Source organism: Oryctolagus cuniculus, chromosome 3 (genome assembly GCF_051225735.1).
Source record: "Oryctolagus cuniculus isolate XC-2025 breed Fujian yellow rabbit chromosome 3, ASM5122573v1, whole genome shotgun sequence".
Lineage (NCBI taxonomy): Eukaryota > Metazoa > Chordata > Mammalia > Lagomorpha > Leporidae > Oryctolagus > Oryctolagus cuniculus.
In genome coordinates this window covers 117,042,575-117,055,981 of record NC_142869.1, presented here as the reverse complement: position 1 = coordinate 117,055,981, position 13,407 = coordinate 117,042,575, and the positions used below count along the sequence as shown (strand labels likewise).

General features: G+C 49.4%; 1 protein-coding gene across 3 annotated transcripts in view; it reads left to right on the top strand.

Moving 5' to 3' along the window:
* The window catches only part of C3H2orf76 (chromosome 3 C2orf76 homolog), a 93,047-nt gene extending 83,825 nt beyond the window's left edge, over positions 1–9,222 (top strand). For 2 of the 3 annotated variants that reach the window (XM_070071021.2, XM_070071020.2), the window contains 2 exons: positions 7,835–7,938; positions 8,887–9,222. In XM_070071021.2, the coding sequence (XP_069927122.2) occupies positions 7,835–7,938; positions 8,887–8,913 (131 nt within the window). In that variant the 3' untranslated portion in view covers positions 8,914–9,222. Of the gene's footprint in view, positions 1–7,834; positions 8,107–8,886 lie in introns of those variants that run through there. The other variant, XM_089329332.1, reaches the window with a different exon arrangement.
* Positions 9,223–13,407: the final 4,185 nt, after the last annotated feature.

Below are 13,407 nucleotides of genomic sequence, written 5' to 3'. Positions count from 1 at the left end.
GTGCCACACAGCTCCTTTAAAAAAATGATTAGAGAGACAGAGAGAGACAGGTTTCCCATCCACACGTTCATGCCCCCAGTGCCTGTCATGCCAGGCTGGAGCCAGGAGACTGGAACCCAAGCCAGATCTCCCATGTGGATGGCAGAGGGGCCGAGGTTCAATTACTTGAGCCATCAGCTGCTGCCTCCAATGGGTGCACATAGTGGGAAGCTGGGGTCGGGAGCTGGAGCTGGGAGTCGAACCCAGGTCCTCCGAGGTGAGATGCCAGTGTCTCAGCCACTAAGCTAAAGATTTGCCCCCATACAGGTCTTTTTAACCCATGCACCACAGCTAGTGGGCTATCCCAGAAAGATGTGGAGGAGTGGTTGGTCTGGTTAAATGTAGGGTGAAACATGCAATCCCAGAAGGCTGACTGGAGGTGGGAGCAGAGTCCGTGTGCTAATCCCTCCCCAGTGCTCCCTTTCCTAAGCCCCGGGTTGCTGCCAGCCTAGTAGGTACTCCCGGGCCTTACGTCCCCTGTGCGCACAGATGGGTGTGGGTTTTGCTGTGCAGACATCCCCATCACTGGCTTCCTCCGACCAAAGCAAGGGAAGAGGTGACCGATGCTATGTCCTTTCCTCCTGCCCCAAAGTAGAGTGTGGCCGCCACCGAGTCTCCCTCACTGCCCCCTCTGTCATGGGCCCCCACCACCCCGTTCCTGTCTCCCGACCTCAGGTTTGGACCTTCCTGTCTGGAAGTTTGAGAGTAATTATGTCCACCGCCTTGGAGACACTCCCAACCTAAGTAACTAGGGAGCCACCCAATGATGACAGGAAGTTGGAATTTAACAAAGAACAGTACAATTTTATGAAAGACAAAAACCCATGGAATTTTGTCGAATCTAACCTCTTCCTCCAGGAGACAGGAGGTTCATTGCCTCCGGACAAAGGCTCGTGAGGAGAGCCACAGCCTTCAGTGCCTACACAGCTCCGCGCCGCCTGCAAGCTAGGTGAGGGGCTGGAGCAGTGGCAAAGCGGGGTTGGCTGCTGCGTGGGACGCCAGCATCCAGCATCGCAGCGCCGATTCAGGTCCCAGCTGCTCTGCTTAGATCCAGCTCCCTGCTGATGCGCCAGGGAAAGCAGCAGAAGGTGGCCCAAGTCCTGGGCCCCTGCACCTGCATGGGAGACCTGAATGGAGCTCCTGGGTCCTGGCTTTGGGTCAGCCCAGCTGCAGCCATTGGGCCATCTGGGGAGTGAACCAGAGGATGGAAGACCCCCCTCTCTCTCTCTGTCAATCAGCCTTTGAAATAAATAAATGAACACATAAATCTTTTTTAAAAATATACCGTATTCAGTGAGAAACTCCAGTAATCAAAGAAGACTCTGGATGTCTTTAAAGAAGCATCTGTCTCTCTCACAGATCTTTCATGCTATTCCATGCTATTCCCTTCTGGACAAACACTGAGACTTTTTTCTAAATGTATATCTGACCTCTTACCAAAAGACACGTTATTGGCTCCTGTTTCTGACAGCCTCTGAAGCGTGTGGCTGTGGACACATGGCCCTGGCATCAGGGCTGGTAGGACGTGGGGGGTGGATCTGGGCGGTGCTGTATGTACAAGAGAAGCTGTCAAGCTGACATCAAGACGGGGGCGTGCCAGTCACCGGTTTCTGCCTGCTGCCCACTCCTGTTGTGTACACCTTCCCTAGGTGACAGAAGCATGTTTATTTTTTTTTAAAGATTTATTTTATTTATTTGAAAGACAGAGTTACAGAGAGAGGTAGAGAGAGAGAGAGAGAGAGAGAGAGAGAAAGAGAGAGGTCCTCCATCCAATGGTTCACTTCCCAGAAGGCCTCAACAGTCGGAGCTGTGCTGATCCAAAGCCAGGAGCCAGGAGCCTCTTCCAGGTCTCCCATGTAAGTGCAGGGGCCCAAGGACTTGGGCCATCCTCCGTTGCTTTGTCAGGCCATAGCAGAGAGCTGGATCAGAAGTAGAGCAGCCGGGACTCAAATCAACGTCTTTATGGGATGCTGGCACTTCAGGCCAGGGCTTTAACCCGCTGTGCCCCCAAAGCCGTGTTTCAAAATCCCAAGTGTCTTTCCTTCAGCAAGCTTGAGTGAGCCCTGCAGGACAGGCTAAGCCTCCCGGAGAGCGACTGAGGAATGAATCACAGGCAAGCCTTTATCAAGCACTCGCTCTGCCTGCCAGACCTTCCCAAAATACCTACACGGACACTCGTCCCTCTGCGTGTGCAAGGGCTTTGGCTCCCAAGGGTACCAAACTCCACAGATGCCGAAGTCGCTTATATAAAATGGCACAGTATTTGCACCCAGCCTTCGCCATCCTCTAGACTGTGTCTCATGTCTAATGCCACGGAAGCGCTGTGAAAGTGGTTGTTAGACTGTATTGTTGAGGGGACAATGAGGAGCAGACAGTCTGTTCATGCTCAGGCCTGATGCATTTTTACGCCTGAATATTTCCCTTCTCAAGTTGGCTGAACCTGAGGACACAGGGGGCCCACTGTGCCGCTGCGTTCACCCATGGATGCTCAGTGCCACCTGCGGCAGGCGCTGTCCTACATTAGATCCATCCCACAGGTGGGGAGGGAGGGGTGACCTGCCCAAGGTCACTTGGCTGCTCCTGACCAGCCATCGGGAGAGGCGTCAGGGCTGGAGGGAGAGTCCCTTAGGCTCACCCAGGGCACTAGCTGCAGCTGCAGTGGGCCAGCTGCCTCCTGGCTCCCACCTGCCCACCACGACTGTCCCCTCCCCTCCCTGTCTTGGCCCCTGCCCCGGCTGGCGCCTCCTCATTTCTCATCCTGACCACGGTGATGCCTCTCTCCTCTCGTGTCCTTCCCTGCAGACTCCTCGGGCAGCCAGTCCATCCGTCATACTCGCTGCCACAGTGAACTTTCAGAAATGCAGTCTGACTCTGGCCTTCCTGCTTATAAGCAACCGATGGTGCCCGCTCCCTTTGGGAAGAGAGTGCGTGCTCGGGTGTCAATGGCACGCCCTGGATTTCATCCCTAGTATCATCTCCAGGGTTTTCTCTTGCCTTGTGGTCAGCGCTCCCTCCTGTCTCTCACAGCCCCTCTGCTGTCCCCTCTGCCTGTTCCCCTTGGACAGGCCGTCTATCCACGCCCCTCGGTCTCTCCTCCCTCTGGTCTTTGGAATGCTCCACAGTGGTCCACCAGATTGGCGTGCATCTGGGAAGCCACTTCCACAAACCACCTCTTTCCAAGGTCTCTTCTGCCCAACCCGTCCCACCAGCTCACAGCCGGGAGACTGGACTCTGCCCCCTTGTGTCTTCACCAAGTCCTGGCCAGTCTGTTCCAGTTCTGAAAACATGCTGTGCCTTGCCTTTTTTGCTTTGTTTCGTTTATGGTTTATTTATTTCTTTGAAAGGCAGAGTTATATATATATATATATATATATATATATAGAGAGAGAGAGAGAGAGAGAGAGAGAGAGAGATTTTCTATCTGCTGGTTCACTCTCCAAGTCACTGCGATAGGCAGGGCTGGGCCAGGCCAAAGCCAGGAGCCAGAAGCTTCTTCTGGGTCTTCCATGTGGGTGGCAGACACCCAAGCACTTGGGCCATTTTCTGCTGCCTGCTCAAGTGCATTAGCAGGGAGCTGGGTTAGAAGTGGAGCAGTGGGGACTCGAACCGGTGCCCATAGGGGATGCTGGTGTTGCAGGAGGTGGCTTTATGTGCTGCACAGCATCGGCCCCGTGGCCTTGCTTTTTCTCTACTGATGGGGCTCTCACTGCTTGAGCTGGGGTGTCAGTTCTTACTTGCTGTTGATCTCCACTGCCTGGCACACAGTGGGAGTTAATAAACGCATCTATTTCTTTAGGTATCAGTGAGTGTATTGGCTTTCCCCGTGGCAGCACTTCCCCTTCTAAAAGTTCCTGGGACTCTGGAACTGACATTAAGAAATCCATGGGACTGGCGCTGTAGGTTAATCCTCCACCTGTGGTGCCGGCATCCCATATAGGCTCCGGTTCTAGTCCTGGCTGCTCCTCTTCTGATCCAGCTCTCTGCTAATGGCCTGGGAAAGCAGTGGAAGATGGCCCAAGTGCTTGGGCCCCTGCACTCACCTGGCTCCTGGCTTTGGATCTGCCTGGCTCCGGCAGTTGTAGCCATCTGGGGAGTGAACCAGTGGATGGAAGATCCTCCTCTGTCTCTCCCTCTCACTGTCTGTAACGCTACCTCTCAAATAAATAAATAAAAAGTCTTTATAAAGAAATCCAGATACTAGCAACAGCACCCAGATAACTCAGCCTCCACCAGAGTTGCCTGATGGATTTAACTGTGCCTCCCTGCTGGAACTGTTGTTCCTGCTTCTTCGCACAATGTTGGGCGTGCACTACCTGTTTGCAACTGACTTGTTGATCCCGATTGGCTGTGTGGTGGGAGATGGGATGCGAAAGATGGAGAAAACGTGGTCCCAGCTACTGAAGGCCTGACATAAAAAGAAAGAGGACGGATCCCAGTTTCTAGGACTTGCCTCCCAAGTCTCCAAGGGGCTGGCACCCGTCCCCAAGATGCCTTCCGAATTGTGTGACCCTGAGGAAGGTCTTTCTTTACCACGTGATTTGTTGCAGTAAAACTAAGGCAGGGAGCTGGGAGCAGTGAAGGGCACTTTGCACGGAGACTGTAGCACTCCATCATGTTCAATAAAACGTCAGTGGGTACTTACGGTGTCATTCTTTTCAAATGGCTTTATGCACCGCAGATAATTTTATTTTCTATTTTATATATATATATATATATATATATGATTTGAGCGACACCATCCTGTTTTAAGAATGCAGTAAGAACACTTAAGTAAATCCTCGTTCCTGTTTGAGGGGACCTGAGCAGGAAACGGTGAGAAGCATGGGTGTTTAGGGTAGACTGGGGCAGGCTTTGTGTGCCTGCCCTTGACCTACCCCCTCCCCTGGGCCCCCCCAGGTGCAGGTGAGGGATCTTCCAAAAGTTCATGTAAAATGCTAATTATTTTTTAATTCCAATCTCCTGTAAATGTTTTTGAAGCACCTTCACAGAATCTACACCTCTTCTTGCCTGTAAGAAAACCAAAGCTCAGACAGGCTAATTCACCTAAGGTCCCTGGCAGCCAGTAGATTTTTTTAAGGAATTATTTTTTTTAAGATTTATTTATTTATTTGAGAGATAGAGTTACAGAAAGAGGGAGGGCCAAAGAGAGGGAGGGAGGGATAGAAGGAGGGAGAGAGAGAGAGTGCGCTTGTATCCATTAGTTCACTCTCCAAATGGACAAGCAGGCCAGACCAAAGCCTGGAGCTTCACCCAGGTCTCCCACAAGGGTACAGGGGCCCAACAACTTGAGCCATCTTCCATTGCTTTCCCAGGTGCATCACCAGGGAGCTGGATTAGAAATGGAACAACCAGGACTGGAACCAGAGTCAGTGTGGGATGCCGGCACAGCAGGTGTTAGCTTTACCCTCTATAGCACAACACTGGGCCCCCTACAGCCAATATGGCAGAGCTGCATCTACATTCATTATGCTACTTACAGATATTCAAATCGCAGTTCATTCAAATGAAGCCACAGGTTTCATCCTTTAGAAAAAATTGTCAACCAGAAGATTCTGTTGGCAAATATCTATGACACATTTATTTTAAAAAATCTCATGCATTCACATGCATTTCAGTTTTAAGCGTGAAAACTATTTTAGCTGTTAGATTGCAAAAAAAAAAAAAAAAAAAAAAAAAGATAGTATCCACATGAACACAGGCAGATTTACACTGGTATTTCCTTATAGTAACAGCATGAGAAAACTTGGCCAGTGTTTTGGGATGGAGGGAAGTTGACGATATGTGTCTTTAGCAGAATCATACAAGTCCTGTGACACACTGAGGCCTCCCAGGGGCTCCGTGAGCACAGAGACCCACTGTTGCTGGAAACCTTCTTAGGAATATTTTTTTTTTTTTTGACAGGCAGAGAGGACAGTGAGAGAGAGAGACAGAGAGAAAGGTCTTCCTTTTGCCGTTGGTTCACCCTCCAATGGCCGCCGCTGCAGCCGGCGCACCGCGCTGATCCGATGGCAGGAGCCAGGAGCCAGGTGCTTTTCCTGGTCTCCCATGGGGTGCAGGGCCCAAGCACCTGGGCCATCCTCCACTGCACTCCCTGGCCATAGCAGAGAGCTGGCCTGGAAGAGGGGCAACCGGGACAGAATCCGGCGCCCCGACCGGGACTAGAACCCGGTGTGCCGGCGCCGCAAGGTGGAGGATTAGCCTATTGAGCCACGGCGCCGGCCTAGGAATATTTTCTATCCTGGGGCCAGTGCTGTGGTGCAGCAGGTAAAGCCACCGCCTGCAATGCCAGCATCCCATAGGAGTGCCGGTTCGAGTCCTGGCTGCTCCACTTCCAATCTGGTGCCCTGCTAATGTGCCTGAGAAAGCAGAGGAAGATGGCCCAAGGACTTGGGCCCTTGGGAAGAAGAATTTTCCGGGGGGCAAATGTGCTGTTGCCTGCTTCAGTCCTGAAGCTGTAAAGGAGGGCGGTGAGGATGCTTTGTGATTCTGAGCTTAACACTCACCCAATTCCCCAGCTCATCACACCATGCCTCACTGCTATGAAATTTGGATTATTTTTTAATCTTCGCTTCCCAGTTTTGTTTTTTCTGGTGCTGAATTGATGCAGAGCTCTGTGATGGTGGCCCCACGGCCCCTTCCCTCCAGGGGATGGAGCTCTGTTTTCTAAACACCTCCCCTGAAGTCCTCTCACAGGGAGGGAGGGTGCGCCCGGGTGCTCACCCCGTCTGTCAGGGCCCAGCCGAGACTGACACTTCACGGGTGCCTGGAACCTGGGCCATGCCCCTGCAGAAGCTTCCGAGGCCCTCAGATCCCGAATCTATTACTGGGCCCTGCAGCCAGGTCTGGGGTGGTTGGAGAATAAATGCATGAAAATGAAGAGCCAGCTCTGACTGTGAAGCAAACAGAAAGCAAGGTGGCTGTAGGCTGTCACCAGGGATCACCTGCTGGGAAGCGCTGAGTCACCCCGAGACCAAGGACAGAGAGGAGGCCCGCTGAGTGGCAGTGCCACCCCCCCTCCCCCCAGTGCCTCGGAGAGCAGAGCTTGCCCTCAAAGCGAAAGATTCTGTGCATGGGAGCCAGCCTGTCAGCGTGAGCTATTTCACTCTCCACCCGGGATTCTTGTCACCATTCAGAGGGGCTGCTCAGGACACCTCTCCCTCTCCCTTCCCCAACTGCTCACATCTTCACGGCCTTTCCGGAACTTTCCAGAGCATGAGAAAGCTACTCCTACTGGGCCTGGGGATGACTGCAGGGGGCAGCACAGTGACGGCTCTGGTTGGTCTCAGCCTGGTCCTGGCATGTCCTTAAGTCCCTCCTAGTCGCTTTCCTCTCTATTCTCTGTTTTTAAAGCGCACACTTGGGGCTGGCTTTGTGGTGTAGCAGGTAAAACCACTGCCTGCAATGCTAGCATCCCATATAGGCACAAGTTCGAGTCCTGGCTGCTCCAATTCCAATCCAGCTCCCTGCAAATGTGCCTGAGAAAAGCAGTGGGCCCCTGCACCCACATGGGAGACCTGAAACAAGCCCCTGGCTCCTGGCTTTGGCCTGGCCCAGCCCCAGCCATTGAGGCCACATGGGGAGTGAACCATCGGATGGAAGACCTCTCTGTCTCTCTCTCTCTCTCTCTCTCTCTCTCTCTCTCTCTCTGTGTCTCCCTCTTTCTCTATGTAACTCTGACTTTTAAATAAATACATCTTTAAAAAAAAAAAAAAGCATGAACATGCTTCCCCAAGTGTTTTAGCAGGCAGATACCCAGCTAGAATCTAATAACATCATTTAAACATGTTTATTTGAGGTTTTATTTTCTCGAAGATCTTGGGGCAAGTAATACTGGTGTTCCACGTATGTTCGAGATGGGGCATTACAAAAAGTTCCTGGAGTGGTGGGCAGTGTGGCCAGGTAAGTGTCTGGCTTGGGGGTGTGATATGTGTATGAGTACACATGTGTGAGTGTGTGTATGTATCTATGAGTATTATGGGTGTGTGTGAGTGTGCATGTGTGTGTATGTGTGTCAGTGCGAGTATGTATTTGTGTGTACTTGTATGTATGTGCGTGTATATGGGTAAGTATGGGTATCATTTTGCTTAGACAAATTAACTCTTCTGTGTGACACAGAACCAGTAGGGTTTGGAAGCCATGGTCTTGGAGCTGCCTGTCCTGTTTCCTGTTGGCGCCTTAACTAGCTTAATTTTAAGACCTGCCTCCTTCGAGTGATGTCGGTGTCTCCTGGCTATCCCGAGACGGCAGGTTCTGATTCCGCGTTGCACTGGCTCTTTCTGCAATGTTGTAAAAGGCCGCTCACACCCTAACACCACACTCAGTCCGCCTCCTTCCTCGGAAACTTTCAATCCCATTTTCTTCATGAACTTTTGTATACACATAGCATAACACAAAATGAAAACTTCATGAAATTGAAAGATGAGCATGCTGGCCAATTTTATGCCTTTTTATACCTCACATGATTTGTTTCAATCTTTTTTCTCTCTCTCTTTTTTTTTTCATGGTTGCCATATCAAAGATTCATCCAGTGAATTCTTTTATCCCCAAGACAAGTCTTTGGCTTTGTCAGTCCTCTTTAGTGTGTGTTTCTTTCCTAGTTCACTGATTTCTGCTACCTCATTTAGAGTATCTTTCCATTTGCTATCTCTGGGTTGGATTCTTTTGTGCACTAATTCCTTCTATTAATTAGTAATAAAAGGCTATTAATTTCCTTCTATGAAATATTTTGGTGGCATCCCCAAGTTCTGGATGTAGAGACATTTAATATCACTCAATTTTAAATTCTTGAAAAATTTCCATTATAATTTTCTCATTGATTAATTACTTACTTAGAAATGTGTGTTTTAGGGGCTGAAGCTGTGGCGCAGTGGGTAAATGCCCTGCCCTGAAGAGCTGGCATCCCTTATGGATGCCGGTTGGAGGCCCGGCTGCTCCACTTCTGATCCAGCTCTCTGCTATGGCCTGGGAAAGCAGTAGAAGTTGGCCCAAGTCCTTGGGCCCCTGCACCCGTGTGGGAGACCTGGAAGAAGCTCCTGGTTCCTGGCTTCGGATGGGCACAGCTCCGGCCATTGCGGCCAATTGGAGAATGAACCATCAGATGGAAGACACCGCCCCCCTCCAACTGCCTCTCCTCTCTCTGTGTAACTCTGGCTTTCAAATAAATAAATATTTTTCTTAAAAAAATGTGTGTTTTACTGTGGCAAAAAATGATCTACATAAAGATCTCTGTGAGTGAGACCCCAGTGGAAAGAAGGGACCATCAAAGAAGGAGGTACCTTTCTCTGAAGGGAGGAGAGAACTTCCACTTTGATTATGGCCTTGTCAGAATAAGGTCAGAGTTTGTGAACTCAAGAGGCTTCTATAGCCTTGGCAGCTCATACAAGAGCCTCAGGCAATCACTGACATCATAAATAAGAGTGTCAATTGTTAAATCAACAACAGGAGTCACTGTGCACAAGAAGTAACCCCATGTAGGACCTCTGTCCTTAATGAGTTGTACTATGAGAATTAACAGTAAAACTTGTCTTCAAACAGAATTTTATACTTTGTGTGTCTGTGTGGGTGCAAATTGTTGAAATCTTTACTTAGTATAGAGTTGATCTTCTGTATATAAAGATAATTAAAAATGAATCTTAATGAAGAATGGGATGGGAGAGGGAGTAGGAGGTGGGATGGTAGTGGGGGTGGGAGGGTGACTATGGTGGGGGGGGCAGGGAGAACTGCTGTATTCCTATAGCTGTGCCTATGACATTTGTATTTATTAAATAAGAGCTACCAAAAAAAAAAAAAGAAGAAGAAGAAATGTGTGTTTTAAATTTCAAAATGTATGGGCATTTAAATCTAGCCATTTGTTCTTGATTTTTTTTTTTTTGCATTGAGTTGAGAGAATTCAGCTATAGGATACTCTGAAATTTGCTTTGTAGTCTGTTTTCTTGATAAGAATATAACTTCCCTGTTCGTTACTGTTACAGCAGGAAGGGGAGGGGAGAAGAATTTCCGTGCAGACAAGGAGAGAGCAAAGCACAGGCTGTACGGAAGGCAAGGGGCCTCCGGCCGCAGCGGTGGGGAAAGGCGCTCCGAGGGGGCAGCGAGGACCCTTTACACGCAAAGTGGCGCCCGCGTGTCTTGTTCTTTGATTGGCCAGTGTAGAGGATGGAAACGGTCCTATTGGCTGGGCAGAAAGGGAGGGCTGTGGGCGTTTACACTTAGGTAGAGGATAGCAGCCAATCAGGGAGGCAGGAATAAAAACTATCATCCGATCAGCCAGCGACGGGTCTCATTGCTTACTGCCGGGGTAACGGGAACATGTCTGCGATATCTTCGATAAAGACCCTGTTCCTCAGGATGAAACCAAGGGCGGCTCAAGCAGTCTTTCACCTTGCATGGACCTTACCTACCCGCCCATTAATCCACCCAACTCTGCAGGTTAGGATTAGAAACTTCCCTTGTTCTAAAAGTGTGTATTCACATACACTCCTTTTTCATTTGCTGTAACTTTCTATGGGTCTATCCACTTTTTTTCATTTTTTTCTTTATGTACTTTGAGGCTATATTTTCAATGCATACAATTTTTAAATTTTATTAATTTGTTTTATATACTGTGAAGGCAGAGTGAGTGAGCCGCTCTGGGACCACATTTTTTTTATAAGTTCTTCACATCACAACTTTTGGTAAACTTGCTTGGTTTGTGTTTTCCTGGAACATCCTCATTTTGTCTTCTTGCAAATCAGTTTTTCTGGGTTTAAAATTCCAAGTTGGCAATTATTGCCTCTCTGTACTTTCAAGATACCAGTCCACGGTTTTATTGATATTGTTAAGAAATCTGGGGACCTGCGTTGCACAGTGGGTTAAGCTGCCGCCTGTGATGCCAGCAACCCATATGGACACTGATTTGAGTCCCAGCTGCTCCACTTCCCATCCAGCTCCCAGTTAAAGTGCCTGGGAAAGCAGGGGAGGGTGGCCCAAGTGCTTGGGCCCCTGTACATCCATGGGAGACCTGGATGAAGCTCCTGGTTCCTGGCTTCGGCCTGGTCTAGCCCTGGCTGTTGTGGCTAAATGGGGAGTGAACCAGAGGGATGGGATGATTTCTTGCTCTGTCTCTTCCTCTCTCTCTGTGTAACTCTGCCTTTCATATAAATAAATAAATCTTTAACCAAAAGAAGTCTGGTATGATTTCACAGTTGTAGGTGTGTGTGTGTGTGAGAGAGAGAGAGAGAGAGGGAAAGAGAGAGCAAGCAAGCATGCGTGCTGGCTGCTTTTTAGACAGAGCTTCCTAGTGTATCTAAGTGTGGCTTTGCCTTTGAATTAGCTGGGTCGTGTACTTAATGCTTTCTGCCTTGTTGGATTCCAGAGTTTCAAGAGTTTGGGAAAATCCCTAGTCTTTATCTCTTTCAAATTTGCCCATCCACCATTCTTTCTTTCTGAAACTCCAATTATTTGTACGTTAGACTTGTTCATTTTAGTTGCTGACTCTTTTAATCTCTCTTTGGTGTGTTCTATCTGTTTATTTCTTTTTCAGTTTGCATTCTGGATCATTTCCTTAGCTCCACTTCAGAGTTAACTAGTTTTCTCCAATCTGCTATTAAACCCACCAGAGTAGGTGGCCAGGGATTTTTCCTTTCTGAAGGTTCCTTTTGCACCCTGCGTATCTTTCATAGCGTCTAAGTGCTTTCCCATTCTCTTGATATTTAACACAGGGCATTCTGTGTTCGGGACACCTGTTGTCTGAAGCCTTGGAGGTCCTGTCTTCGTGGGTCCTCACCTGCGGTTTGTAGATCTTGGATCCGGAGCTCCTGTTTGGTTGATCTGAGCAGAAGCAGCTTTGCTCTGGACAGGACTTGCGTTTGCTTCTGCCAGGAGACAAGGAGAGCTTTGCTGTGTGCATGTTTGTTTGGGTGTGTGTTCCCATTTATTCTCAGTCCTGGTGATTTCCCGTACCCCCTGGAAAGTTCAAAAGTGCCTAAAGAGGAAATCTTTTGTCTGGGAGCAGCCTGCTTTGCGGCAGGAGGGCGCTGCAGGGAGTGAGAGCCTCAGGAATTCTCTGGTTGGGGAAAAGTTTTCAGCTTTTGGCTCAAATCAGATTTTCAAGTGCAGGCTCTGCGCGTGGGGGGCATGCCAGAAGCAAGCTGGGTGTCTGGCCCGATCGATGATGGAACCGCACTGGGTGGAAAGGGGCTGACTCTCGCCTTTCCGGGAGGACTGGCCCAGGAGGGCTTGCTGGCTGCCCAGTGCATCCAAGGTTCCAAATGGGAGCGTTCATTTTTGAGCAGAGGGAACAAAGAGGAAGCCAAAGCGTTTCTCAGTGTGAGCTAAGATGATCTGATCTATCTGGAACTGTTTCAGAAATTGGCAGGTGCAGCACAGAATTGAACTGGACAAAAGTCTACTCTGTGTGCCTCCCAGGAAATGCAATTAGGTTCATTTCTCTTTAGACAAAAAAAAAGTTATCATCAATTTTTTAAAAGATTTTATTTGAGAGGTAGAGCTACAGACAGTGAGGGGGAGAGAGAGAGAGAGAGAGAGAGAGGTCTTCCTTCAGTTGGTTCACTCTCCAAATGGCCTCAATGGTCAGAACTGTGCCCATCCGAAGCCAGGAGCCAGGTGCTTCCTCCTGATCTCCCATGCGGGTGCAGGGGCCCAAGCACTTGGGCCATCCTCCACTGCTCTCCCAGGCCACAGCAGAGAGCTGGACTGGAAGTGGAGCAACCGGGACTAGAACTGGCGCCCATATATCATCAAAATTTTAAAGCTCTATCGTGTTTCTCTGGTCAGCTCCATTCTCATTTGCTCCAACAGTTAGTTTTCACCTTTTCATCGCCCTCCAACCCACAGAGCTAAATCTCCTCTGCACCCTTCCCCTGTCAACAGATGGACCGGTTGTCCAGAAAGGACACGGGCACCGTCAGGAGGGACCTCCAAGAATGCAGGAGAAGGGCAAAGGGCAACGGACAAAGCCACTCCTCCTCTCTAAAGGCAGCTCACTCTGCACTTCGGCTTTTCCCATGGCCTTGGGATTTTGTCTGTCTCTCTGTCTCTCTGTCTCTCTCCCTCTCTCTCCCCAACTCCTTTCATCTTGTTCTTTTCCAGAAACATTCAAAGTCCAGGAGCTTGGGAAAAATCACCAACCCTTCTTCAACCTCACCACCTATGCCTCTCTAGCTACCAGGCCTTTTGTGACAGCCAAAGTCTCCAAAGAATCACCCAGAACTCTGGCCCCCAATTCCTTCCCAACTCGGTTTCTTCTCCCAGCGCTCCACTGAAATTGTCACCAGAAGTACCATGCTTCCAAATCTGGTTGCCATTTATTGGTTTTCACCCAACTTGATTTCTCCACAACGCTCAACAGTTAAGCATGTGTACACACACACA